Source organism: Lissotriton vulgaris, chromosome 9 (genome assembly GCF_964263255.1).
Source record: "Lissotriton vulgaris chromosome 9, aLisVul1.2, whole genome shotgun sequence".
Classification (NCBI taxonomy): domain Eukaryota; kingdom Metazoa; phylum Chordata; class Amphibia; order Caudata; family Salamandridae; genus Lissotriton; species Lissotriton vulgaris.
In genome coordinates, this window is record NC_141697.1 from 595,102,675 (window position 1) to 595,129,462 (window position 26,788).

Below are 26,788 nucleotides of genomic sequence, written 5' to 3' on the forward strand. Positions count from 1 at the left end.
ACGGGGCAGAGCGGTTTATGAACACGTTTCTCAATTCCTTGATATCCTGTAACATTTCCCCATTATCTGCAACGTGAGAAGTTCAAGCAACTTCTTTTAACGTGCATCAGAGATGACGCCGTTTTTGTTTTAACTTAAAGCCTGGGGTGTTGCTCGTTTTAAAGTGCAGGCTGCGCAGGGGTCAGCTGCTTTCCGCCTGAGATTAGGAGCTCAAGCTGTTGAATGTGGTGTGAATTTGCAGGATAGAGAGCAAGGAAACTTTCCATTTGTGAAGAAGTAGCATTGTATTTTACTCTATTACGGGTGCACTTGTAGAGTAACATTGTACTTGTTAACAATGCACAAAAATAAAAAGATTAGCTTGGAAAAATAATTTAACGTGTGTCATGGGGGACCCGTACAGTATACTCTGCACAGGGCCCGAAATATCTAAAGGCCGGCACTGTCCATCTCTTCCCTCTACCAAGTCCTATGTTACCTCACTTGCATCTTCCTAACTCACCTTCTACTCTGCTCGCTCTGAGCTGCTGCTGGTTTGCTTTCTTTCCTGCCTCACCCTATACTGAAAGAGAGCTCGGAGATCCTAGAGCAGCAGTTCTCAGTGCCAGGTCTAATAAAGACTCTTTTGTGACAGAAATGGTAGCAACTCCAGACAAACACACGGAGAACTGGAACGTTTTATTGAACATCTGACATGCAATTCCTGTTGCATCAAGCAACACAGTACAGTGATCACAACACAAAACAGGAGTACAACACAAACACAAATATCTGTGGTATGCAAACACCTCACCATCAGCACCAAACTTCATGGGTGTGAGCTGCCGACATGCCTTGGAGACTATGAATGGGACACATTGAGAATGGCCCATTACAGCTATGCAGGAAACATCCAGATATAAGTCAAGTCACTGTACACAATTTCTGCTGCACATAGCTTCTCAGTTGTGCATGAATGACAACAGTAAACACTGCGCCACAATCCAGACTTCCTACCAGGTCTCTATGTGGCAATCAAGCACAAGATGACCAGAGACCCAAGCAGGCACAAGGGTTGCCCTTGCTTTCAGGAGCTCAATTAGGCAGAATGCTTTTGTGGGTGGGGGAGGTAGGAAGGGATGTAGAACAAGTCTGTTAATAGCGTTCACTCTTGGGGACAAGGGAGTGGCTCTGAAACCAACACCTTAAGAACCATCCTAGGATCTCAATGGAGGGGAGACTTAGCCGACTCGAGAGATTACCTATATCCGACCAGTGCAATAAATAAATACATAAATAAGGGTCCATTGACTGATGTACGCTCTTCGCTGTCTCTGGGCCTCAGGATTGGAGGCGGTCTCTCAGGACATTTGTAACTTGTCCCCTTCTCGGGGGAAAGCTTGGTGCGGTCACAGAAGGTCAACTCTCTGCTGGTGGGGTTACACTTCCACACCAGGGTCAGATCCTAGGCCTTGCTTCTGGAGCACATCCTCCTGCTTCATCTTGGGCTTCTCTGTCCGTGTGTGCCACACCAGGACCTGAAAGAAGGGGTGAGAAAGCATGTGACAACACTGCCATTGGGAGCTACCATCTAGCTTAAACATGCATCAGACCCATAGGCCACAAAACTGAATTTCAGCTTGTATAGAAAATCTTTTATGGAGTGAGCGTAAAACTTCAAGATGATCCCTTTTTGCTGAAATAATTTGCTCCGAGGGTCCAAAAACAACACAAAATGTTCCCAGAATTATTGCATAAAATGTTAAATACTATCAAAAGTTAACATTTCCTGTGAAGCTCTAGGGCATCACCTCTAAGAAACGTAGACACACCTGACAAGTAATATTTTTTAATTCATTTCAATAAATATGCTGTGCAAAACTTTCAGGAGAGAACAGATGTGGCATACTGAAAACTTACATTTTACTTCTTTCTTACAAGAGACCCAATATAGACCCATTATAGACAATTAGAAAAACTGTGGGGTATATTCACAAAACAATCACGCAGTGCAGCAAGTGATCTTGCAGGGCTACACTGTGTGACAGGGAAAGGACTGGAGCACGCCGTATTTAAGTCAATTTGGTGAATTCCGGCCTTTTCCCCTGCGCTGGCGCCCTTTTGGCAGCCTAGCGCAAACGCCAGCGATGCAAGGGTGCTTCTGTTGCATTCAGTTGTTTTTGCACAGAAATGAGGCACCTTCCTGCACAAAAACAACGCCCATAAGGCATATTCCTTCGTATGTGCGCTGCAGTATGCAGCACACATAGAAAAGAGGAGGTACCAAGGAGAAATAAAGATATTTCTCTCCCTGTAACACCTTCCCAGAGAAGGCGTATCTTTTGGCACATTCCCAGGATTACCAATTCAGGTAACTCTGGGAATGCGCCAAAATCCATGGGAATTGCGTGTAATACCCACGCAACACCCATGGAACACCTTCCCAGGGCAGAGTAAGGCAATGCAGCCATTTGTGCTGCGTTGCTTTACTCCAGATTTATGGAGCCACTCAGGACCATGCTAAGTGGCCTTGCATGGCTTCATAAATATCGCATTAGGTTTGCGTCGCGCATGTACCACGTTGCATGGTGCAAACCTGGTCATAAATATGCTCCCCAGTGTGCTAGGAAGCTGAAATGTTTAATGGACAGCTTGTATTGACCAAGAAATGTTGCCACAAAACTGACGCTCGCCATTAGGTTTTATTTTCTCGCATTAACATATTTAACATTCCAGACACTGCAATGAAGTACAATTCCTTCTTTAAAAGTACACTGACACATGCGTTTCATTGTAAGAGACACTTGAACAAGATTTAACCCTATCACCATGAGAGAACCTTGCACCACAGTTTGAAGACCACTGATTGGCAGTGTAAAAACCATCCCTCGCAGAACAGAAGTAAAGAAACAGCACTATAAATAATGTAAATTATGATATGGAATGATACCCCTTGCCGGTCAGAATTTAAAAGTCCTTGAATGAAGTCACTGAAGTATGTCACTGTTGCCAATATGGGATAAGCGACTGTCAGCTGACACCATATTTGTCACTCCATTTGTTTGAGCAAGTAGGGCTGATCTCTTCAGCTTTATAGGCAAACACTCAGCCAAACTTCTTTACCCAGCAGAGAGATCTTGTCTGAAAAATGTTGCTGGAGGCAGTAACTTTATATAGTTTGTGCCATCTAGATCCAGAAACAAAGTTATATTCTTACCATGAAGAAGATGGGCTACACAATACAAGTCTTGAACTGTCCCAGTAACTGAACCAAGTTAAATATTATAACATGTTAGGGAATTGCTAAAGGTCACAACCAGGATGATTCACATTAACTAGTGTTTTGAAAAAAGGCCTCTAATGGTGCGTACTACACAATTAAAGTGACAGAAGTGGGGGGGGGGGGGGGGGGAGGGGGTCTTCTCGATGCTAGAATTACCATTTCATACTTTTCCACAATGAGCTCACTTACCTTGCTGCAGTTCTCAGCCTTTGGCTCCAGCTCCTCCATGGATACCAATGATTGCAGCAGACTGCTCTCCAAGTACCCCCTTTCCACACGAAGATCAAACTTAGCCTCCCGATTGGCCAGCAGTAGCTGCAAGGCGATGGCAAACCCAGCCATGTCCATAGGGAAAGGACGATTGGGCTTCCAAGCTGTATAAAAACCAGTAACCTTTCCATTCTCCACAAGGGGACGCTCAAACCTCAGGCCTCCAACGAGGCCCACGGGCCAGACAGACACACGCTTTGTGTGACGCATCTGAAACAGAACAAGGACGACTTATCATTTCAAGCACATTTAGTACAGCTATCTAAAACACTATCACCTTCTAATCCTACCTAAATGAATAGTTACCTATCATGTATTAAATTAAAAACGTTTTTTTTTTACTTTTAAAGCATTTTTAAATAATACATTGCTGCATAAATGGTCTAATCTGCTGCATTCCCAGGTAATTGGTCTTTAATGTTTTGAAATTTGTTTTTCGGGCTAGTGGATTCTACTTGGGTTCCAAAAGCTCAAAACCAGAGCTGCCATTTTACATTAAAGGAGGATCTGTTATGCAACTAGGGAGGATACCCTCACTGGTTACTATTGCTATAGATAAGTAATGTTTCCTTTCCAGTAAGGGATCCTCTCCAGATACAGGGAAGGGCTGAAGATGGTGGACTAAGTGAGGTAGAATAGGATGGGGGGGTGTCGCACAGTCTAAGTCTCTTGACATGGAATGTAAATGGCTTAGGCAATGAGACAAAACAAGAGCATATAAAGAAAGTAGTAAATAAAGTGGAAATTGCCTGCCTACAAGAAACTTGGGTATGCAACGAAACCCCCTTCATCGACGGTTACCTACAATTAAATCGACCGGCCAAGAAAAAAAAATGTGGTCGCCCATCGGGGGGAATAATGACTCTTGTTTCAACAAAAGTATTAAGAGACGTAAACCCGCTAAAAGTGAAATGTAAATGGCTACTGGCTTGTAGATTAGACCTACTGATCTTGGAAAAGAAATATGAAATGCTGACTGTTATAAATGTATATATGCAGTGGGATAATGCGGCAGAGTATGTAATTGAGATGGGGAAGTTTAAAGAGGACATTGACTCCTTATTAGAAAAATATGCCTCGGATGTACTGATAATTATGGGGGATTTCAACCATAAGCTACACCCAAAGAAGGCCGATCTCTGGAATAGAGAACTGTTGGATGTTTATGGAATAAATTATGCCAGTTTCCCAGTATGCGATCCTTCGAAACATGATATGGAATTAGTCAACTTTTTAGGGGGGAGGAGTCTTTTTGCCTAAATGGCAGAGTTAAAACAGACTGCCCGGCAGGGAAGACCTTCAAAATAGGTTTACAAAACTGTTCGATTAATTACATTTTTTTGTTAGCCTGGAATTTCCCTCTAGTACGGGAATTCAAGTTACATCAAAGCGAAATCAGTGACCACAATCCACTGCATCTAATGATATACGGGGGAAGGAGGAAGCCCAGAGAGAAAGTGATCCCACAAGAAGTTGATTACCCCAAACGTTTGACGACAAGATTAACTGAAGAGTATCAGGAAAAATTAAAGGCCTTTCAACTTAAAGTTGAACCAGAAGATCTCTGGAGTAAAAACTTGGAATGGTTTATAGAGAAGATAGCCCAAGTAGTTCAGTGCCTAAGGATAGAACTAAACAAGCATTTACAATGCAACGGTCTCGCGTTTGCCAAAGTTTGAGCTATTGGCATTGTAAATGACAACATTTTTATTTATGTGTTGGTTTTGAAAGAAGATAAATAAATGGAATTGCCATTTACAATGTCAATAGCTTAATCTCTCGCAAATGCGAGACCTATTGGATTTGCACCCCCACACACACACAGAGCCACACACACAGAGCCCCCCACACACAGAGCCCCCCCACACACACATACCGAGCCCCCCCCACACACACAGAGCCCCCACACACACACAGAGAGAGAGCTCCCCCCACACACACACAGAGAGCTCTCCCCCCCACACACACACAGAGAGCTCCCCCCCCACACACACACACACAGAGCTCCCCTCCACACACAGAGCCCCCACACACACACACACACACACAGAGCTCCCCCCACACACACACAGAGAGCTCTCCCCCACACACACACACACACACAGAGCTCCCCCCCACACACAGAGCTCCCCCCCACACACAAGAGAGCCCCCCCACACACACACAAGAGAGCCCCCCCCACACACACACACACAAAGAGCCCCCACACACACAGAGAGCCCCCCCACACACACAGAGAGCCCCCACACACACACAGAGAGCCCCCCCACACACACAGAGAGCCCCCCACACACACAGAGAGCCCCCCACACACACAGAGCCAATCAGTGAACCCCTGAAGCCCAATGCTACTTAAATAAAGTATTTCCTTTTATATTAACTAAAGGTCACTGATAACTTGTCCCCTTAACGCAACAGTTTCTCGCTTATAAGCGTATCAGACAGCAGGAGTTACTACGGCATAGTGACATCGGAAGGATGACAGGCCGAGTTGGCCTTACCTGAATTCGAAGGTGTAAGTGCAGATCACACGTAAATCAGGAGCATGAGTTTACTCAATCACCCACTTTATTTAAATGACTGACAAATTGGCAGCTCTTTGCCAGCTGTCCCTCAGAGGAGGTAATTGTCATCAGCAAAAGGCTTCAGAGAAAAATATCCTGCGATTTAACGTACCGAATAATGGTGGAGGTGGGGGTGGGTGGAGAAAAACGCACATGATTGTCTGGATGTGTGGCCAGGACAATGGCAGGAAGCTGAGCAGTCCGGCCTGAACACAGAGTGCGCTCCAAGGCCGGAGCCAGGCAGAGTTCACGCCGAGGCGCCTGCTGCGAGGTCCCAGTACGGAGAAGCCCCGCTCTGTCGGATACCCCACTCTCTAGGCCCCCTTCGAGCCTCCAAAGGACTGGCCCCCAAAGCTTGCCAGGGCCCCACGCCCCCCTCGCACTGCGCGAGCCGCAGGAAGAAACAGGACCCGCACCGGCCACCTTATTAACCCCTCATGCGCATCCCTTGACCCCTGCCGACCCTGTCCTCCACCCACTGAGAGCCCCTCCCCCACCTACTCTAAACATGATAATGCGGGCCGGGTGTGGGGGTGAAAGGGCATTGTCGCCATGGATACAGTTAGCAATCAATTGCAACAAAATTATGAGTATTTTACCACGTCTTTGCCCTCTCACCTAATGTTTGACTTGGAAATCAAGGAAAGGGGACATGTGATGTGAGGAGTCTGAAGGGCAAATTGTAAAAAACTGGGCAAAGTGAAGCGCTGCTGGAGGCAGGGGCTCTGGGGGGTCAGGAGACAGAGGTACGGCAAGAGGAGTTTTTTTTTTTTTAAAGTGGCCTGTCTCACCGTCCAAAGTGATACAGTCAAACATACACCCATTGCGCGCACCGTACAAAACATTATTAATACACAAATCTCAGAGCTGAGGTCCGCCGGTTTCGATGTGCGGCACAAGGCAACAAGCGGCCAGAGGTAAACATGCGGGGCCAGCAGAAATATCGCCCAGCCATCCTTGCCTCGTCGCCATGTGTTTATCGGGATTGCATAACGTCTCCCTCGCAATGATTAACACATCTTTGGAGGTGAGGTTCTGCGTAAACAGCGCGCGTTCTTTTCTGTCAAATGTTGAGCCAAAAACGGTGAAAGCAGCCACCTCTAGGCGCTGTCCAGGCGAACAAGCACTCACCTGGGGAACAACGGAGGCCCAGCACGGAGCGGGCATTTCGGCAACCCCGCCCACGGCCGCGGTAATGTGCGCTCGGAAAAACATGAAGCACACGGACAGGGGTGGGGGGGCGGGAACGGACAGCGGGAGGGGGGTCGGGAAGGCTTCCTCCGTTGGCGGTCGGCCGCGGAATGGCCCGAAAAAACCTGGTCAACAAAAAAAAATAAACCCCGCCCACGGCCGCGATGACATCGCAGAGGCGGAGAGCGAAAAAATCTCGGGAACGCCCACGAATCTGGTCCGGCCATGACGGACAGATCTCTGTTCCAATGGCTAGCCTCCATTTATGGAGCTAGCCAATGGAACAGAGGGCGGGACTAAGCCCTACACTGTAGGGACATAAGATTTCTCCTGGGCGGAGCTAGGAGCTCCGACGCCAAGCGAAACCTAAAAAAGATAAAAGAAAGGGTACAAAAATCCCGGTTAGCAGAGTGAAATGGTTCTCCATCGATAACCAATCTAAACAAGCATTTACAATGCAATGGTTTTGCCTTTGTTAAAGTTAGAGCTATTGGCATTGCTCTTGACATTATTTTTATTTATGTTTTTTTTTAACATAAATAAATGGCATTGTCATTTACAATGCCACTAGCTTTATCTCTCGCAAATGACACACACAAACACACACAGAGCCCCCCCACACACACACCCACACAGAGCCCCCCACACACACAGCCACACAGAGCCCCCCACACACACAGCCACACAAAGCCCCCCACACACACAGCCACACAAAGCTTCCTACACACACAGCCACACAGAGCCCTCCACACACACCCACACAGCACAAGCGGGCAACAGGGGCACACGGAGGCACAAGCAGGCAATAGGGGCACACGGAGGCACAAGCAGGCAACAGGGGCACACGGAGGCACAAGCAGGCAACAGGGGCACATGGAGGCACAAGCAGGCAACAGGGGCACACGGAGGCACAAGCAGGCAACAGGGGCACACGGAGGCACAAGCAGGCAACAGGGGCACGAAAACGGAGGCACAAGCAGGCAACAGGGGCACGAAAACGGAGGCACAAGCAGGCAACAGGGGTGAGTGAGCGACTCCGTCAGAACAGAGGAGCCTGCAGTCGGACAGAAGTTGCTGACTGCAGACATGCTGGCAGTCAGTTTATTGAGCAATCCACGGATATGGAGGGGCCGAGCAAAGTATCCGGGCTGGCTGAAGGAGCACGAGCTGCGGCATGAAAATATTGGATTTGTAAATGGTGCAACAAGGACATTGTTGAGCAAAGCACGGGCACCAGCACGCATTGGCTAGTCAAAACCTAAAAATGGCTAAAAATATATCATTTTTTTGGATGGTCTCGAAAAGCCCTCTATCGGCATTCCATGGCGCGGAGTGTTAGGTGGGTAGGTCATTTTGCTCCTTGCAAAAGAGCCGAATGCCGTCACTTGCAATTAAATTAGCTGATGGCTGAAGTGAGCCGACCCACTGTTCCATGTTGTATGCTGTAGTGGGCAGACAAAAAAGCGCGAATGACAACAGATCAATGGATGAAAAGGGCCGACTGAAAGCCTTTACAGGCATACATAATTGTAGTAAATTCAAAATGCCCTACCTAGCTAGCACTAGATGTAAAAAGAAATATAGGAGGGCACAACAACGGTGTTTATAGGACTACACTCACTCCCCGATAACCATCAAAAGCTTTGACGGGAACCACTAACACCAAGGGTATTGGCAAGTAAGAAACAAGTTACAGAGCAGGAGTGTAGTCCTCACGTATCCAAGACTCAGAAGGGCGCCTCTACACTGGCCGAGCCCACAAGCGCCTCTCCACTAGAAGGAAAGTAGCCGTCATTGAGTCAGGGAGCGCTGCAGAGTTCGACGTGCGACCGTTTTTACCCAGCGGTTCAAAAACGTAAGAAATGCGACACCGACACAATTTCCCAATAAATAAATAAATTATAAAGAAATGTGTCACACTTATTAAGGCCCCCAGTTGCATTCGACTGCTAATGATATATAGATTAGTTTTCAAAAAACTGCACACATTCTTTTAAAGTAGCAAAGCTGAGGTAGGAGATAAAAGTAGCGACAAAGGAGGAAATTCTAGCGCAAACTAAACAGCGAAGGACATAGAAACAAGTGACAGACAGGGAGGCGAGAGATCGGCGGATGAACAATGGGAGGAGTGAGGGCCGAAGAGGGAGGGGGCGAAGACACTCTATACACCCCAGGGCAGAGGCTTCCCGGGCACCCCATCTGTTCAGCACAGACCGGCTGCTCCTGGGGAGGGCTTTACCTGCTCAATCATCCATGCCCCCTCGGGGGAATCCCCCCTCCCTCCTCCTTCCCCCTCGAGGCCGTCTTCCCCCGCCCCTTCTAATGAATCCTAATGAAGAAATCAATCTCCAGCCCCAGGACAGGATTGTGGTTAATTAAGACTTCTGTTTCCTGCACAATACACCTCCTCTTCTCCGCGTCCCCCCTCCCCGAGGGTCTCATTGACTCCTTCCCTGCTAGAGGCATACGTATGCATTCAAGGCCTGCGCCCCTCGAGTCGAGCATTGGTGCTTCGTACCGAAGCCCCCAGCGCCCCCTGCCGGTGCACAGCCGCCCACTGCCAACCCCCAGAGGCTCCCATACTGATCCTGTTACTGAGTATTCCCAATAGCTCCCAAGCAGCTGCCAGCATTGCCCCTCTCCCAATACAGAGAATCCTAGTGTTTCGTCCCAGCTCCCAAAGTGGCCACTGTAACAAGGTGCCCGCGCGTATTAAAGGCAAAGGATTTCACTGGCCCCTCACAGCCTCACTCTCCAGGGGAGCTCATTCAAAGAGTCCCGAGGAGCTCCCTATGGAGGCGTCCAAGGCCTTGGCAGTGTCGAGGCTCCCGATGACGTCAGTGGATCAAGGTTGCCTAAAGCCTCCATCGGCCTCCTAGCACAAAACGCCTCACTGTCCCCTCTGCTGGCTGCTACTGCCCTCCCCGCCAGTACTCGGATGCCCTCTATTCAAACGCCTAGTGTCGGCCCAGTACCAAGGGTCCTCAGGTTTCCACAGTTCTCAAAGTATTCACCCCTCGCTGCCACTTAATACGAGGGGCCCTAGACTGCTCTGTTAGCACTAGGGAAATCCATACTGTTCATTTCAGTATCCATGCTACCCCCCTCCTGCCCTCTACCAATAGAGGCTTTTACTGCCTCCTCACCACCAGCGGCCCTCCTAGTACAGAAGCAACAATAACCACCTCTCAAAGCAGACTTCCAGTGTCTCCCTTCCTCCAAGGTACCAAGAGGGGACTGACCCCCCCCCTCCCCCACACACACTCACTCACTCACCCCCGGGTGGAAAAGCGCACCCAATAAAGATGCCCCCAGAGTCTTATCCACACTAAGGAGAATTTGCCTGCCTTCACATCAGTGCCACCACAAGTACAGAAACCACTGACGGCCACCACTGTCTATCCAGTACCTGGTGTCCCTTTCAGTGTTAAATTACTGCTCGCAAAACCCAGTGTCCCAGCACCGTCTGCCGGTCCTCACCTCCCGTTGCTTTCCCCAGTACAGAGCCCCCCACCCCCGTTCCCTCCCAGTCGTGAGGCTCACATCGCCACTTACAAGCAAAGACTACCTTCCATCAGAGCAGACAACCGCTGGGCAAGACCAACAAACACACCAGCGGGAGGGGGGGCGGGAACGGGGGCCGGAGACACGGAGAGCGGGAGGGGGGCGGGAACGGGCATTGTAGAGCGGGAACGGGGGCTGGAGACACAGAGAGCGGGAGGGGGGCGGGAACGGGCATTGTAGAGCGGGAACGGGGGCCGGAGACACGGAGAGCGGGAGGGGGGCGGGAACGGGCATTGTAGAGCAAAGCACGGGCACCAGCGGGAGGGGGGCGGGAACGGGGGCCGGAGACGCTGCGAGCAGGAGAGGGGGTGGGAACAGCGGAAAATTAAAGCAAGCACTCACCTGGACTTCTTCCGGGTGCCTTCAATGCCGGACCAGATTCGGGGGCGTTCCCGGCTTTTGGCTGACGTCGGCAAAAGCCAAAAAATCTCGGGAACGCCCCCGAATCTGGTCCGGCATTGACGGACAGGCCCATCGTCCAATGGCTAGGCTCCATTTATGGAGCTAGCCAATAAATGACGGGGGCCGTTCCAAACCACACTACAGTACTCATTAGGTTTTCGCCTGCGCGAAAAAGCTGCGCAGAGCGCAGCTTTCGCCAGGCAAAACCTAAAAAAGGGAGATACGGGCAGTATCAAGAAGTCAAAGGAAAAATTCCAACCAAGAGAGACAAAAATATTTAAATAGGCTGAAAGTTGAATTTAAAAAAATGGTTACTGATGCAAAAAGGTCGTACAAAGAGAAATGTTGGGTAAACTTGTTAGAATCAATTGAAGATAAAAACCTAAGACAATTTTGGAAACTGGTAAAAGCAGCTTCCGCCCCAACAGACGGAGAAATTAAATGTGTCGTTAGTGAGACAGCCTGGGAGAAGTACTTAAGGGAATTGTATGGGGCTCGAGATCCCCAAGGAGACCTAGAGACGCAACCTTGGCAGGAAATATCGGAAGAACTCAAATTAGATTTTAACGAACAGCAAGTAGAAAACACAATAAGGGAACTGAAGCTAACTCGTGCTGCAGGGCCTGATAATCTCCCTACAATAATATTAAAGTCAGAGTTAAAGTGGTGGGCAACATTCCTCTCCAGATGTTCCATTTATATAATGCCATTGAATTGAAAGGGCGCTGTAATCAGGCCAATCCATAAAAAAAGTAGTATGGACGCACCACAAAATTACAGGCCTTCTAGATATAGGAGAGAAGGTATTCTCAAAATTGTGTTAAATCGACTAAATGCTTGGGTTGATGAGTTCTCAATCGTACCCATTGAACAGGGAGGATTCAGAGAGGGGCATTCCACGATAGACCACTGCTTTGCACTATGGGCAATGGCAAGGAAGTCAACGGAACAAAATGGCAAGCTTTGCTGTTGTTTCGTTGACTTCCGAGCAGCGTTCGACTCAGTAGATCGGGACTGCTTATGGGAAACTCTTATTAAGAAAAATATCCCTAAAGACCTGCTGGCTATAATAAAAGAATTACACCAAGGTAATTGGGCCCAAGTAATTAGGGATACTGAAGGGTCATTAACGCCAAAAATACCTATTGCAAATGGCCTGAGACAGGGCTGCGTTCTGGCCCCACAGTTATTCTCTATATTCCTGTCCGATTTACCCGCCTGTCTAGAGGTTGAGGGTAGTGCAAGCCCAAGAATGGATGGAAAAAAGGTGCCCTATCTTGTATATGCGGACAACCTGGTAATAGTAGACCAGACTTAGTCAGGCCTCCAAAGAAAGTTGAAATCTTTTAGTGAATACTGTGAAAGGAAATTTTTAACAGTAAAGACAACAATGTTATGCTTTGGTAAAAAGGCAATTAAGTTTAATTGGTTCTTAGGTGATCTTAAACTGGAAACGGTTAATCCATATCGATACCTAGGGATGTGGTTCGATAAGACACTAAACTGGCATACTCATCTGGAAGCCCAAAAAGCAAAAGCGCACACACATCAATCTCTGGTTTAAAAATGTTTAACCGGGATTACGGGGATATGTCTCACCGTCCATTACTAAAAGCTTGCAATGATACCCCCGCAAGTCCTCTACGGCGCAGAAATCCTTTATTTGAGCAGTAAGGGAGTTTGGGACCTGGAGGAAGGGAAATGCCTGAAAACCCTTTTATCCCTCCCCCAATCATCAATGGTCCAAGCAATAAGAACCAAATTAGGAACAAAGTCTTGGGGGGTACAAGTACAAAAAGCGGTGATTAGATTTTGGAAACGATTGGAAAATGAAGAAGGCCAAAAAATTGCACAATGGTGTAGGAAAGAGGTCCAATTCAGTAACCTAAAATGGGCAAAAACTTGTAGGGAAAAATGGTGCAGGCCTGTGAGGGTCTAAAGGTGGAGATGTGCCAAGAATCCCAACAAATAGTCTGCACTAAGAGTAATCTGAAATTTAACGGGCAAGAAGTCTCTAGAAGGACTGACCTAGGATACCTGGCTAAGAAAAAATCAGTAGAATTTATGATGCACTCTTGGTCAAAGGAAAACTGGTTCCCTTATTTGAATATCTAACCAAATCGCTGGTATAGGCAGGAGATACTAAGGATGCGAATTGGGATCAATCCGTGGTTGATAAATAAAGAATTCAAATCGAAAATGTTAGACCACAAAGGGTGTTGTAAGTGTAGCCTGGGCACAAAAGGGGATCTAGTGCACATCCTGCTGGATTGCCTAACAATATTAGAACAGCGTAAATCATGTCTGCGCCCAATATTTTTAAAATACGATATAAGAACACGGGCACAGGCGGTCAACCTTCTGACAGAAATGCCTTCTATCGAAATTGCTATTGCTCTAGGGAAATACATAAAGGTAGTTCAGAGATCCCAAACAAGCCAGGAGTAAGTTTTAGAAATGTTATAATAAATGAATTATATAGCTTGTCTAAGAGAAAAAGGTTGTTTTTAATGTAATAATAATTCTTAAAGGGTAAGGATTATCCTAAGAAAGTGATATTTTACTGGTATCTGCTCTTAAGATATGTATACAGTGTGTGGAAGATTTTTAACCTGCAGTGCAACATTTTTATCTGTAACTATTTTTACTATTTTTCTGTAGAATATTTTAAATTGGTAACTATGCCTTTGCACCCGTTTAAAGATTATGGTCTAAATAAACATATTTTTGGACTTGACTTGACTCTCCAGATACGTATTCTTAGAATAGAATTCACAACAGTGCTTAAATTCCTGTAAAATATATTTTCTTCTTAAAAAGGGTTTTAAACATTTCCAGTATCATATCCAACAATAACACTAGTACGCACAGAATAAGTGGAACTACCATTAAGACATAACTTCACATTATCTGCCTTCGGGATTTCATGCAGCACATTGCCATGGTAGCTTTTTTTCTGCCACGCAAAAAAGCGCATTTCTGTTTTCATCACTGAAAAAGCAGTTGCACATACATCACAAATCAATCAAATTTAAAATGTCTCCAGATCATCTTTCTTAAACGTAGTCCTGGAAATTAAAGAGAACAAAAACAGAACTGTCTAAAACTTCTGATCCCTAAAGTGAATGCTGCAGAGCCCCTTTCTTTCTTTTGAAAAAGCAGCGATATGTCATTATAAAAAAAAACAATCTACATTAGAAGAAAAAAAATACGGAGGTAATACTTGCACACAAGTCACCATCAAGGGCTCCTGACTCCGCTCAGAAGGTATTCAGATGCAGGAAGGGCATAGCCTGCTGGGACATTCACTGTGTTTCTCGGGTTGCAGTTTTTAATGTGTAATACTTTTAACATTTTTTGTGTAATTGCTCTACTTTTTATGCAGACGTGCACCGGACAGTCTGAATCTAATTTAAATTGTAAATTGTTTAATCCCCTACTTGCACCTTTTGCACTTTATACTTGCCTTTCAGCTTCTTTTCTCACGGAATCTGCCTGGTCTCAATTACTGGTCTCCCCGCCCCGATCCGACGCGGTTTCACCGTTGCGCGGAGGGCGGGGTAGACAAGAGACAGGTAGCTCCGGTCTGGCGCTTAACTTCCGGAGGGGGCAGTGGTCTAGTGGTCGGCAGAGGAGATTCTTTGAATTTCCCATGCCTCAGCGACCGCGCAGCGGAGGCGCGCGCCTTAGGCAAGCCCGTCTGCGCCCATCCGCGGCCTGGGGCCACACCCCCTGGCAATTTTATACCAGGTATTAAATATAGCTCGCACTCCCTTCGCCTACTGCGCCCTACTATGAGCGCTTATTGTATGCACAGTATACATCCTGACATTCAGGACTGGCAATGCACATTTTGCGCTTTTAATGCTAGAAAGCTTACTGAAAGGAGGGGCAACCATTCCCAGCTATCCCTATCTCTAATTAACTGCAGGTCTATGGCGAAACACAAGGTCGAGCTGCATGACCTTCTATTGGAAGAACAAACAGATGTTCTGTTTGTCGCCGAGACCTGGCTTAATGAGGACTCGGCCCCTGACATACTGGAAGCTGTTCCTGAAGGTTTTGGGATTACCAGAATAGATAGACCTACGGGCAGAGGAGGAGGTCTTGCTATCATTTTCAAACACCTCCTACAGTGCTCCCTCGAACCAGCTGCTATAGAGGGTAGTTAAGCGGGCTTTTTTACTATCAGATTGGCTAATAACTATGTCATCAGAGGCCTGCTACTCTAATAACTATGTCATCAGAGGCCTGCTACTCTATCGTCCCCCAGGACCAGATAAGGGGTTCTCTCAGAATCTCATAGAATATCTGGTCCAACCAACGCTGAAGTACGATAAACTGCTTGTACTGCGCGACCTTAATTTACATTTCGAAGACTCCCTTATTCAGGAGGCACAGGAGCTGCACATGGAACTAGATACATTACAACTTTCACTACTATCAGACTGCCCCACTCATAAACAGGGACACCTACTGGATCCCATTATTTCTAACTGGGACGTTGTAAAAGTTAGATCCCCTCGCCCTGTTCCATGGTCTGATCACTTTGGGATACCTTTCATGATACAGACCCCAGGACTTAAACAAACTAAGGAAATCAAAAATGGGCGGCGCTGCAGGAGGTGGGCTGGTTTTTCACAGAAGGCGTTTAATGCAGCCCTTCTTCAGGCGGCACCACCGGCCGGGCAGGAGGTTGACCAAGTCTGTGCAGCTCTGGAGGAGCGCATTATGGCAGCCCTTGATCACACGGCACCTTGGACTAACAAGATGTCTATAAGGACAGCTAAATCTGCCCCGTGGTTTGGGAAATAACTCAGGGGAAATTAAAACTAAGTGTAAGTGTCTTGAAAGACGCTGGAGGTAGGACTTCTCGGACATTGCTAAGGAGGAGTATAAGAACCTTACTAGAGAATACCACTCACTGATAAGGAAGGCAAAATCCACCTACTTTCAGGAGAGAATTGAGCTAGCTGAAAACTCTACTAAAGAGCTGTTTAAGATCCAGGATGAAATCACCTCCATTTCTTCTATTGCAGCTCCGATTATAGGCTCTGAGAAATCTTGCAACTTGATTGCGGACTACTTCACTGCCAAGGTGGAGCAAAGATATGCCTCTTTCTCTGCTTCAGCCTGTGATAATTCGGGGAAAATGGAAAGAGGTGTGAATAACGTTATTTCTCAACAACTTCATGAATTTTTTTTGTGCCCAAGCCGGACATTATTAAACAGATAGCTGGGACCATTAAATCCGGGTCTCCTAGAGACCCTAGAACTCCTAAGGTGCTTAAAGGCAGTCTGGACCTTTTCGAGCCTCACATTAGACACCTCATTGACCTGTCCTTTAGGTCAGGTGTGGTCCCTACTAGGTGGAAGGAAGCAGTGGTACTTCCCCTACAGAAAAAGACCCACATTAGTGCAGGAAAACTAGACAAGCTCAGACCCATCTCCTTACTGCCTTATTTTTCTAAAGTGGCGGAAAAAATTGTAAACACCCAGCTGACTGAGCATATAGAGAAAAATAACCTTCTACACCCCTCTCAGTCTGGTTTCCGCGCACTGAGTCGGCCCTGCTTTATTCCATCGAAACCATACAGAGGCATGTGGATGCTAGACAAACACCGACGCTTATCCTGCTGGACTTAAGCGCAGCGTTTAACACGGTCGCTCACCACACACTCCTTCAGGCTTTGAGGAGCGCTGGTGTTACGGATAGGGCGCTCAAGTGGCTGGAATCTTTCCTAACCGAGCGCTCTTTCCAGGTCATGCAGGGGGAGTCCTACTCCAGAAACATCAAGATGAGGCAGGGGGTGCCACAGGGCTCGACTTTGAGCACGACTCTCTTCAATCTGTATGTGGCCCCCCTTGCGGACATTGCTGACAGTTTTGGGATTAGGACTCTCACCTACGCTGATGACACCCAATTGGTGGTCTCGCTGACCCAAGCCCAACCTGACGCCGACTCCAACTTCAGACTTTGCTTAGAAAATCTGGTAGCTGGATGACAAGCAATTGTCTGAGGCTTAACAGCTCCAAGACGGAGGTATTGGTGTTTGGGAGGGCCCCTTCTGTCTGGTCCTCTACTTAGTGGCCCCAGGCACTGGGCCGGACTACTACACCATGCGAACATGCTAAAAATCTTGGAGTTTGGGTCGATAATCAACTGTCATTTAACTATCCTACCCAACAGGTGGCAGGTGCCTGCTTTGGCATCATGCGTAATTTATGGAAAACCTTGGACATCCTCCCCAAGGCCTCTAGAAGGATCATGGTACAGGCACTGGTATTTTCGCGTCTGGACTACAGCAATCTCCTATACTTAGGTACTAGCGACAGGTGTATGCGCAGATTGCAGGGTGTCCAGAATGCGGCAGCAAGGCTTGTTCTGATGCGGCCCAGAAGATCATCAGCAAAGGCAGCCCTGTCTTGTCTGCACTGGCTCCCTATCAGGGAAAGAGTGACATTTAAAGCCATCTGCTTGAGCCATCATATCCTGCGAAAGAAGGCCCTGTTTACTTGCATGATTTACTATGCATGTATGATACAATTAGGAAGCTTAATCCAGCGGAAGTGGATTTTTGTGTGTCCCTAGAATTAAGAGGGCCAGGATGGGCGGCCGCTCTTTCCGCTACATGGCGGCTAAATTATGGAACACCCTTCCTCAAAGCCTCCATCTGGAGGAATCCGAATTTCTCTTCCGGAAGGGTCTGAAGAGCCACTTATTTCCAAGGGCATAATCAGTGCTGTGTTGTCTGCGGACTTCGCTTCTCTGGTTTCTGTTACCTAGCGCGGGGACACACTGGGTCAGTGTAACCAGGCGCTCTACATACTCCCGTAACATAACATAACAAGTGTTTTAAGCGGAAAGCTTGAGCCATAACTCACTTAAACGCCCCCTAGTCACTCAAAAGAAGCTATTTATAAAGTGAATAATTAATAATAATTCAACATGAACACAAGATAAAAGTCAAAGGAAAGATTTTCCCACTCCTGTAGTCAAGTGTGGGCCATACTTCAAGAACATGCTATAGAGCATCTCACCCTGGCAGGGCCCCATTAGAACATGTGCGTATATTTGTGTACTTGGGCCTCACACTTACATAATACCTGGGGTGGCAAGGCTCACATTAAAAAGCGACGATTAAAAAACAAGCAAGTAGTGAGAGGCATTCTTAAAATGACACGCAGACCACAGTGCCCTATTCTCCCAGCAATCAAAATTTACAATCTTAAAGCCCTGGGGCTGCTGCCTATGGTGGCGAGCTACGGGGACATCAGGGAACGACCTCTTTGGGAATGGAGGAAAATAGCTTTATGCGACAGCTGGTCGGTTTACCAGTAAGCACTCCTTTACTTCCACTTAGACTGGACCTTGGAACCAGAAACATCTCAGACAAATTAGTAGTGTGACCCATAATTTATTGGAGGAGGATCTGGCCCCCCCGGAGCTATCTGTTTATCGAAAGGGGTTAGAGGAAATCTTGTCCCCAGTGGGCTCTAGCCGAATTCCGTGGCTAAAGCATGTAAAGGGTACATTAATAGCTATCGGCCTTGAGGGTCTATGGAATATCCTGGCTCAGGCCGGGCCTATTTCAAAACTATATATTAGAACAGCATACTGGCTATATAGAGATAATCGCATACATAGCCAGTCGAGCCATGGAACTCCAACAAATGTCTTTTTAACAGCTAAGGATTCCTTTAAGCTAGAGAACTTCCTGGACGAAATAGAACCTCCTTCAGTCAGACGTCTCTACTTTCAGTTCCGGTATGAAACTTTACCTGTCCGGGCCTTTACTGCAATGTGTGAGCGTGTACCATGGGCAAAGGAGTTGCAATGCCCGGCCTCTGGGGATCAAAAAGAAACCATTAGGCACATTATCTTCTGCTGCCCAATTAACGTGTCCCAAAGGAGGTGTTGGATTATTCCACTGTCAGAAACTGGGAGTTAGGGAACATAAGTAAGCACTTAGGATTCTGAGATACGACACATGCAGGTTGTCAATCTTAGCTCTCTCTCGTTTTCTGATGAGTTTGTGGAGAATAAGGTACAAGTAGAGGAACCCTCAAAAGAAACTTGTATAGTGGCGAACAGTAACTTGACAGCTGTACAATCATTGGAGAATAGGAAGGCTAATACTTGTTGTATAACAGGATACATTTTAGAGTTTTTATATACCTTTTAACCTTTTAACAGGTGATTAACCTATTGTATTGCCTAGAAAGCCATGCTCGCGTAGCTTCAGGATATCTGGATTTGCAATCATGTCAACAATTAATTCAAGCCTAGGGAGGTACCAGGCCCTCCCAGACAAACTGCATTAGATCCTTACGCTGTAGGAGCCCACTTCATAGCAAGGAGTCATAGGTTGCTTTATTGGATATTTTCTTGTACAGAATTTTGAACATTTATACTATAAATGCCAAATGTTTTATGTATGTTTTATTCTATGTGCTTTTATGGCTTACAGCCGAAATAAAGTTTACATTATTATACAGCTATATCCTGGTACAAAGATATGGTGCTGTTGTTTTCCCTAGAAAGGGCAACAGGTTATAAGAGCAGGAAAGGTGCCCTGAGGGGAAAAAAACCCTCTTAATTTCAAAAGGAGCACCTTAAGGAGACAGATCATTTTAGTGAAAGGGTTCTAAGCAATATTCAACAAAATGATGTAGTTCTCCACAGGTCTGCTAGAAAGGCGAGGAAGATCAAGTTAAAAACTTGAAACTCCCATAGCTTCAGGATAACAGAAACAACAGAAGGTAGTTTCCTTTAAGAGATTGGTTTCGGTGCAGTATGCGCTTTAACCCATCTGGAACCATGAGGAACAAAGTAAATCATGTTGTTTCAAACCTCCCCAGAATAACATGGCAGAAATGCATATGGAGAAAAAGAAAGAGAATAAAACAGCCCTGTCAAGATGAGAGCAGAACACGTTCCCCCAGAAAGGTCAAACTTAGAAGAAGAACAAATATGTCCTACTGTCCTTAGTAAAACTTATTTGGGAAGAGTTCTTCCTTCTAGGTGGCTGTGAATCAAACAGACAATGTTGAGGGTCATCAGTGTAATGTACAATTGACTTTGAATAAAAATAGTTTAAAAAAAGAAACACTTGTTTCCCATCTGCTTCACCTATATGCAGTGACAGCTCCTTTGCTAAGGCAAAGGAGCGTTACCCCACAAGAAAAATAAAATGATGATATTGCCAGGTTATTATCATTTTTTTTTTCCCTAGCAGATCTAAAGATGGGCGGGGCTGCCCAGAGAGCAGGGGAGGAGTGGTGGCACTCCCCAAGTGCGCATAACTACTTAGCCGGCCATCTTGGACTGGCCAGACAATCCTGCACACTATGCATGTCCGCCACAAGGCTGTAATGCACAGCCTGGTGAGGAATATGGCCAGTCTCACATTCTCCGTCTGAGCGCCGAGCATTGGCATTCAGACCAATCACGACGCTGCTATCAAGAGCGTCGTAATTGGCTGGAGAAGTCTGGAAGCCTGGGTGCCTCCTGTTCCTGCGTCGGCAAGACGGACCGAGGAGAGGCGCCTGCCGGTAAGGTACGTTTATTTTTTTTATTTTTCCATTTCTCTCTCCTGTTTTTTAACTACCGCCTGTTCCACCACTGGTGCCTAGTAGCAGCCACTACTGCCTATATATGTGGGCCAACCGACAGCCCTGGTGAGTTGCAAACAGGAAAGTAAATTTCTTGCTAGGAGGAGCCAGCCCACGAAAGCGGGAGTCATCAACAACACCTTTAGGTGAAAATATGAAAGTTCACCTTATTTATCCACTAGAAATAAAGGAGAATTGAATACTCCAATATTGAGGTTTAAATAGTAAGGCTGCTAAAACTCTGTTCTGCGAAAGTAGGGCTGGAAAAAGACCAGAGACCGAGTAGGAAAAGACACCCGACAATATAACAATGACACTTCTCGGAAAAGACACCAAATATTTGACAATCCACCAACAGTTGAAATTCTGCATGCAAGGTGTGGAAAGAAAGCCAGAAAAGAAATCTGGCCAGTGCCGCTTACAATAACTGAGTGCATTAACTAAAAGGTCAATTGCGGCAAAGGATGGTATTTGCCCAGTGATGTCGGTGTTGAAGTCATCTGTGATGTCATCTGTAAGCATGTTTGAGGGCATGAGCAGTGCACAGGCGTATATAACCGGATACGTTCCGTTGTTTTTCAAATTAAAATAGAAATCCTAATGGAACCTTAACCAAAACTTAGCTTTAACATACTTTTTTCTATGATTTTACACTACATCCATGTTCCATATTGATATAATGCTCTGAGGTTAACACACTGAGATATGGTTGCAGAGCTTCACTTGTTGCCAGGCACTGCAGAAGCTGTGTTCCACCTAACAAGCTTTGGACATGCACACAGGGCTCTGTGCAGGATCTTGCCTGTGTGTAAGCTTGCGACCAGTCTCTGAATAAGAATTCACTGTGCACAGCCTTCAGCCATGCACACTATGATTGGTATGCAGCTAGAGCTTCCACTACACTCCCGCCTGCAGTACAAAACACAAGGGGCCACTATTACAGCTTACGCAGGCCAAACCCTGCACCCAGAGCCCGCTTTGTACAGTGCACTCGATGGTAAAGAGGTTGGAAAGGCTTGACCACAGTGCATGGAAGAACAGGAGTACGTTTGCTTTTCATCGTGTTCCTGGACCTGGCAGGAAATGATGCAGGTGGAACAGCCTATCTTGGTTAGGGAGAACAGGCCTGGACCCACACAGAGGCCAGGCCCTGCAGTCAGCACCAGTGTGCAGTGGGTTATGTAGATGTGAGTTTTCAGCAGAATTTCAGGACTTCAGCTGGGCTCTCCAATTAGTGCAAGGTAGGTAAAGTAAACAAGGAGTTAGGGAACAAGGCCATGTTCATCCACTGCCACACATGCAATACTCAGTGGGGTGGTGGCTGGTCAAGTACTTAGCTGAAGGTGAGGTGTTATTTCTTTCTAAATAACACTACATAGTAGCACATCAGTAAATAACACATACAATTGGTATCCACAGCAAGGTCATTAAAGATGTCAATTGTGAGTGATATGTGATGACATTTTTAACAGCATCTGTGGCATCATATGCTGAATGAATGAACAGTGCCTTGGAGGTGAGCACGGGTTAACCATAACTGTCAAATTCCCACTCCGGGAATCCTTTCTAGAGGAGACAACCCAACTGGGCGATGTTACACCGCCATGGGCGGTTGTCCTTGTCAGGATGTTTAATGGTTGCTAAGATAGTGATGCTCCTGCACCTACTTTATTATTTTCATAATAATCCACTCAACTTTCCCACTAAACTATTTCAGGAGCTGGAGTCCCTCCTCATAAATTTGCTCTGGGGCACGGGGCGCAGGAAAGTTGCGCTCGCCAGGATTCAGCTGCCGACTACGAAAGGTGGTCTAAGAGCCCCTGTATTTCTGGTGTGTTATCTTCACATCCAACTTCAGTGGCTGGTCTGGCGGCTGGCTGAATTTCACTTATATGAAACAGGCTTCTCCCAAGCACCATTTCAAAGGTGCTCTCCACAGACTGCTCTTCCTTGGCCCCCTGCCGGAAGCAGGTCCCTTGCTCAACTGCACAGTATTGAGTTGTATCAAGTGTAATATTTCCCTTGTGAATGTTCCACATCCATATACTTCCATCTTACTAATTGTGAGTCTGCCCACTCAGAGAGGTGTGTCCTTGCGACCCACAACTTTAAATTACAGGGTAAGGTAGCCCTTGAAACAGCTGGAGACTCGTTTTTGGATGAAGCCTTCTACTCCTTTCAACAGCTGATTGCCCAGTACTCTCTGACAGGTGGTACCTTCTCTTCCGTATGGTGCTATAAGAAGGGCACTGCAAAAACACTGGGAGCTTCAGCATAATGAACCTGAAACAAGCGCGATTCTTCAAACATTATACACTATTGGTCATGGAAGAAAGCTAATCACGTAGTTCTATAAAGCCATTGACCAATATAAAGGAGGTAAGCCTCCTTCCCCTTGAGAAACACATGAGAACAAAATGCATGCCACCCTTTTTCAAGTAAAGACAGGCAAAAAATCCTTGAACACCCTCATAAGATTTTCCAGAACGCCAACTTCAAGTGTAAACAATTTCACATCTTACATATAGCATAACTCACACCACATAGGTTGCACCTCATTTGCCCCAAAGCGTTTTAGGTTTACCCTAGATGCAGTGCCTCTCCGGCTGTTCTGATCCATATGCTCTGGGCTTGCCCTTTCTTGCCCATATCACTTACCACACAAATATTGATGGTTTCCAAGCCTGTCTCGTCTGGCTTTTTCCCAGGCCAAAAATTAAGAGGGTGACCATGAGATTTGCCGGCCTTCCCTTGAATATTGCCAAACGTGCCATAACCATGAGATGGAAATCTTCCTCGACATCTCTACTGTCCGTCTGGAGGAGAGAACTCCAGCAGAAGGCATATGCTGAGGGCATTGCCTTCCACAATAAGGAAAGGAGGGGGCTTCACAAGCAACCTTTAGCGGGTAACTAAGAAGTCCTCCTGCAGGCCCTCTTAGAGAGAATCAAAGTCAGAAATAGCCACCCTTCATTACCCCCTTCGACACAGCAGAGGCTCCTTCCTCCGCTTGCCTGGACCTTTGAAGGCCCCAAACTCTTTTTTTCTTCTTATGACTCCCCACCCCGAAAAGGAGCTCTCGTCTAGGGTATGCTATCTGCTTGGTAAATATGGCCTCCTAGCCCAGTCAGCATATTCAAGATACCTGCAATATTCACTTTACATGGTTTATCTACACCCCTAACCAAGTCATCTTAGTGCGCCCCACACAACTCCACAATAGCGGGTCAGGGGTGCAACTAGACCCGAACTTCAGAAGGGCTTGGGGGCTAGTACTAAAAAGTGTTGGTGGGGCTACCATTTTGCACACTGCGAGCCGAGACAGCATTAGAATACAAAAGGTATGAGTTTAATGCGCTAATGCATGGAAAAGGCATATGTCCCTGCCTCTTCTTTTCTACAGTAGCACATTAAAGACAGATCTTTTGTCTTTGCCAATACATTCCCCTGAGACACTGAAACGGCTGGAGCTCAGAGAGTGTCCACCAGAGCTGCGAACATTGGATGACATCAAGATGGTTGGTACCAAGCGAGTCCTGTGCATGTAAGAAATGAAAGCACTGAAGGCATACTGGAAAAGTGTCTTTTCTGATTAAAAGTAGCATGAACTGCAGAATGATAACATACTTCCAGGAACAAGTTGTTTGTGGGGGGATTCTCCCAATGTGCCCACTAAAGGGTTCCCACAGACATTGTGAGGAAGTATTGGTGTGAAGAATAAACCAGGGTAAAGAAAATCGTTAGGGCTTCTATCTAGCGGTCACAAAATGAGGTGGGTTCACCAGCAGCTCGAAAGGAAGGGGTATCCACGGCTCAACATCGGGGGCACATCACTTAATCTCCTCGTGCCTTAAACAAAAAAAAATCAGATTTTATGTAATGTAATCTGGTGCTCATGTAAAGCATCCTGATGCCTTTGGTCCGTGTTTGCTCTATATAAAACTGATTGTATAACAAGCATCTGCAATGCAATAGGTCTCTCATTTACGCAAGTTTGAGCTATAGTAAATGACAATGACTTATTTATATTTTGGTTTTTAAAACATAAATAAAATGAATTGTCATTTACAATGCCAATAGCTTAAACTCTCGCTAAGGAGAGACCTATTGCATTCCAAATGCTTCCGTTCAGAAAATAAAGATGCCGGATCTAGCGGAATTTACATCACGCACATTTGACCCACTAAAGGCATCACTGAGTTGTCCTCTTCTATCTCCCATGACCTCTGAACAGCTTCCTGTTTGCTACAAGTTAAACAAGCAGGTGGTCACAACTGCGCATGAGAGACCCTCCGACGCTCCTGCAGTTAGGGAAACTCATTAAAGAAAATAGTGCTTACAGACTAAAGAAGACGCACCGTATAACAACCCAAGTAAAAGGGCCAGTCCCCATGGGAGTTTACAAATGAAGACAAGGCAGTACTAAGGAGGGACTAACAAGCCTAATAACGAATCAGAAGCCAGCATTTATGAAGGACGATGACACAGGCCAATGACAAATATGGGTGGAGAGATGGCGGGCTTAAAGTACAGCCACCAATACAGCATGGCTTGCAGAACAGCGCATGTGCTGCCCAGGCTCGACCTAAAAAATGGCAGGTAGCCAGGAACATTTTACCCAGAGGTTTGGAATTGCTACCCCGTGCCCTCTTTGCTACCCATCCACCCCACCCCTTTTTTGTCAACATCATTTTGCATGTTCTTCTATGTTTGTCAGTACATGGCACGTTAAGGACAAAAATCACAAATTCCCCCATCCCCACTTGCTATTTACAGAAAAGTCTGGAGTGCTAAATGGTCATTGCATTTAAAAAAAACTTTCTTCACGTTTTTGCATTTTTTTACCCCTTAATACCACTCACAGGAGTAGCAAGGATTTCTGCTTGTTTGTGTGGAAGCATAGGAAGATGGCAAAGATTGCCCTTAAAGTGCAGATGCGGTCTCACATACCAAGAAGCCCTTTTGCGCGCACCTGATCAAGTACCAACTTTGGTGAGCATCAGGATTCCTTCATGGTGGAGTGGGGGGGATATTAGCTCTTTTAATTGTTACTCTTCCTTTTGTTTCACCCAGTTAACAACAGTTAGATGCTATTGTTGATAGTGCTAGAAATGGGTGTCTATAACGCACCTTCCCATCTGCTAATTCCCTGAGTTATACTCTTGCAACTGTACTATTTAACGTCTATATTATACAGGGGCGGCTCCTCCACTAGGGCCGAGAAGCGTCGCCCCAACTGCTTTCTTGCAGTGCTTGAAGCAGATACAAAAATGGTAATAGCTTTCAGTCATTAACATTTTATGTTTGGTTGCGGGTGGGCGGGGCTACTCTGCGAGCAGGCAAGGGAGGGGAGGAGTGGTGTGCCCACTCCTGAGGGCGCAATGACTGTATGGTCGGCCCTCAGGGGGCACCCAAACCAGTCATGCGCACTCTGACCTTCTCCATGCAGGCTGCAATGCAATCTGCATCGAGTACATGGCCTACCCGTAAGCCACTGGCTGGGCAGCGTCCCCACCAATCACAACGCTGCAACCAACGTTGTGATTGGCTTATGGGAGGGAGTCTGGCTGCCTGTTTCTGACGGAGGCAGGAGAGCAGGAGCAGCGAAGACACGGGACCCGTCTGGCGGAAAGGTAAGTCTATATTGTTTTTTTTTTTTTAATTAACCCCCCCCGCCCTTGTCCCCCTTGTCTCCCTTTTCCCCTCCTCCTCCTCCCTTCCACCCTCCTCATCCACCCATCCACCCGCAAGCCTAGCCGGCTGCAACCAATATTATATGAGGATCCACCCTACAATCCTGGGCAGAGCGGCATTGGACATAATCAATGTGTTTTGTACTAACCTGAATTTATCAGTATGATGCAATAATCATTTATGCCTGTCTGTAATTTTTCGTTTGAATGGTCAAACACAATAAAAA

The 26,788-nt window shown here is 46.5% G+C and overlaps 1 protein-coding gene across 2 annotated transcripts in view; it reads right to left on the minus strand.

The window, feature by feature from the left end:
- Positions 1-659: 659 nt before the first annotated feature.
- The window catches only part of B3GAT3 (beta-1,3-glucuronyltransferase 3), a 53,904-nt gene continuing 27,775 nt past the window's right edge, over positions 660-26,788 (minus strand). For both annotated transcript variants that reach the window (XM_086938193.1, XM_086938194.1), the window contains 2 exons: positions 3,452-3,742; positions 660-1,517 (listed from right to left, as the gene is read on the minus strand). In XM_086938193.1, coding sequence (XP_086794319.1) covers positions 1,419-1,517; positions 3,452-3,742 — 390 coding nt within the window. In that variant the 3' untranslated portion in view covers positions 660-1,418. The remainder of the gene's footprint in view (positions 1,518-3,451; positions 3,743-26,788) is intronic.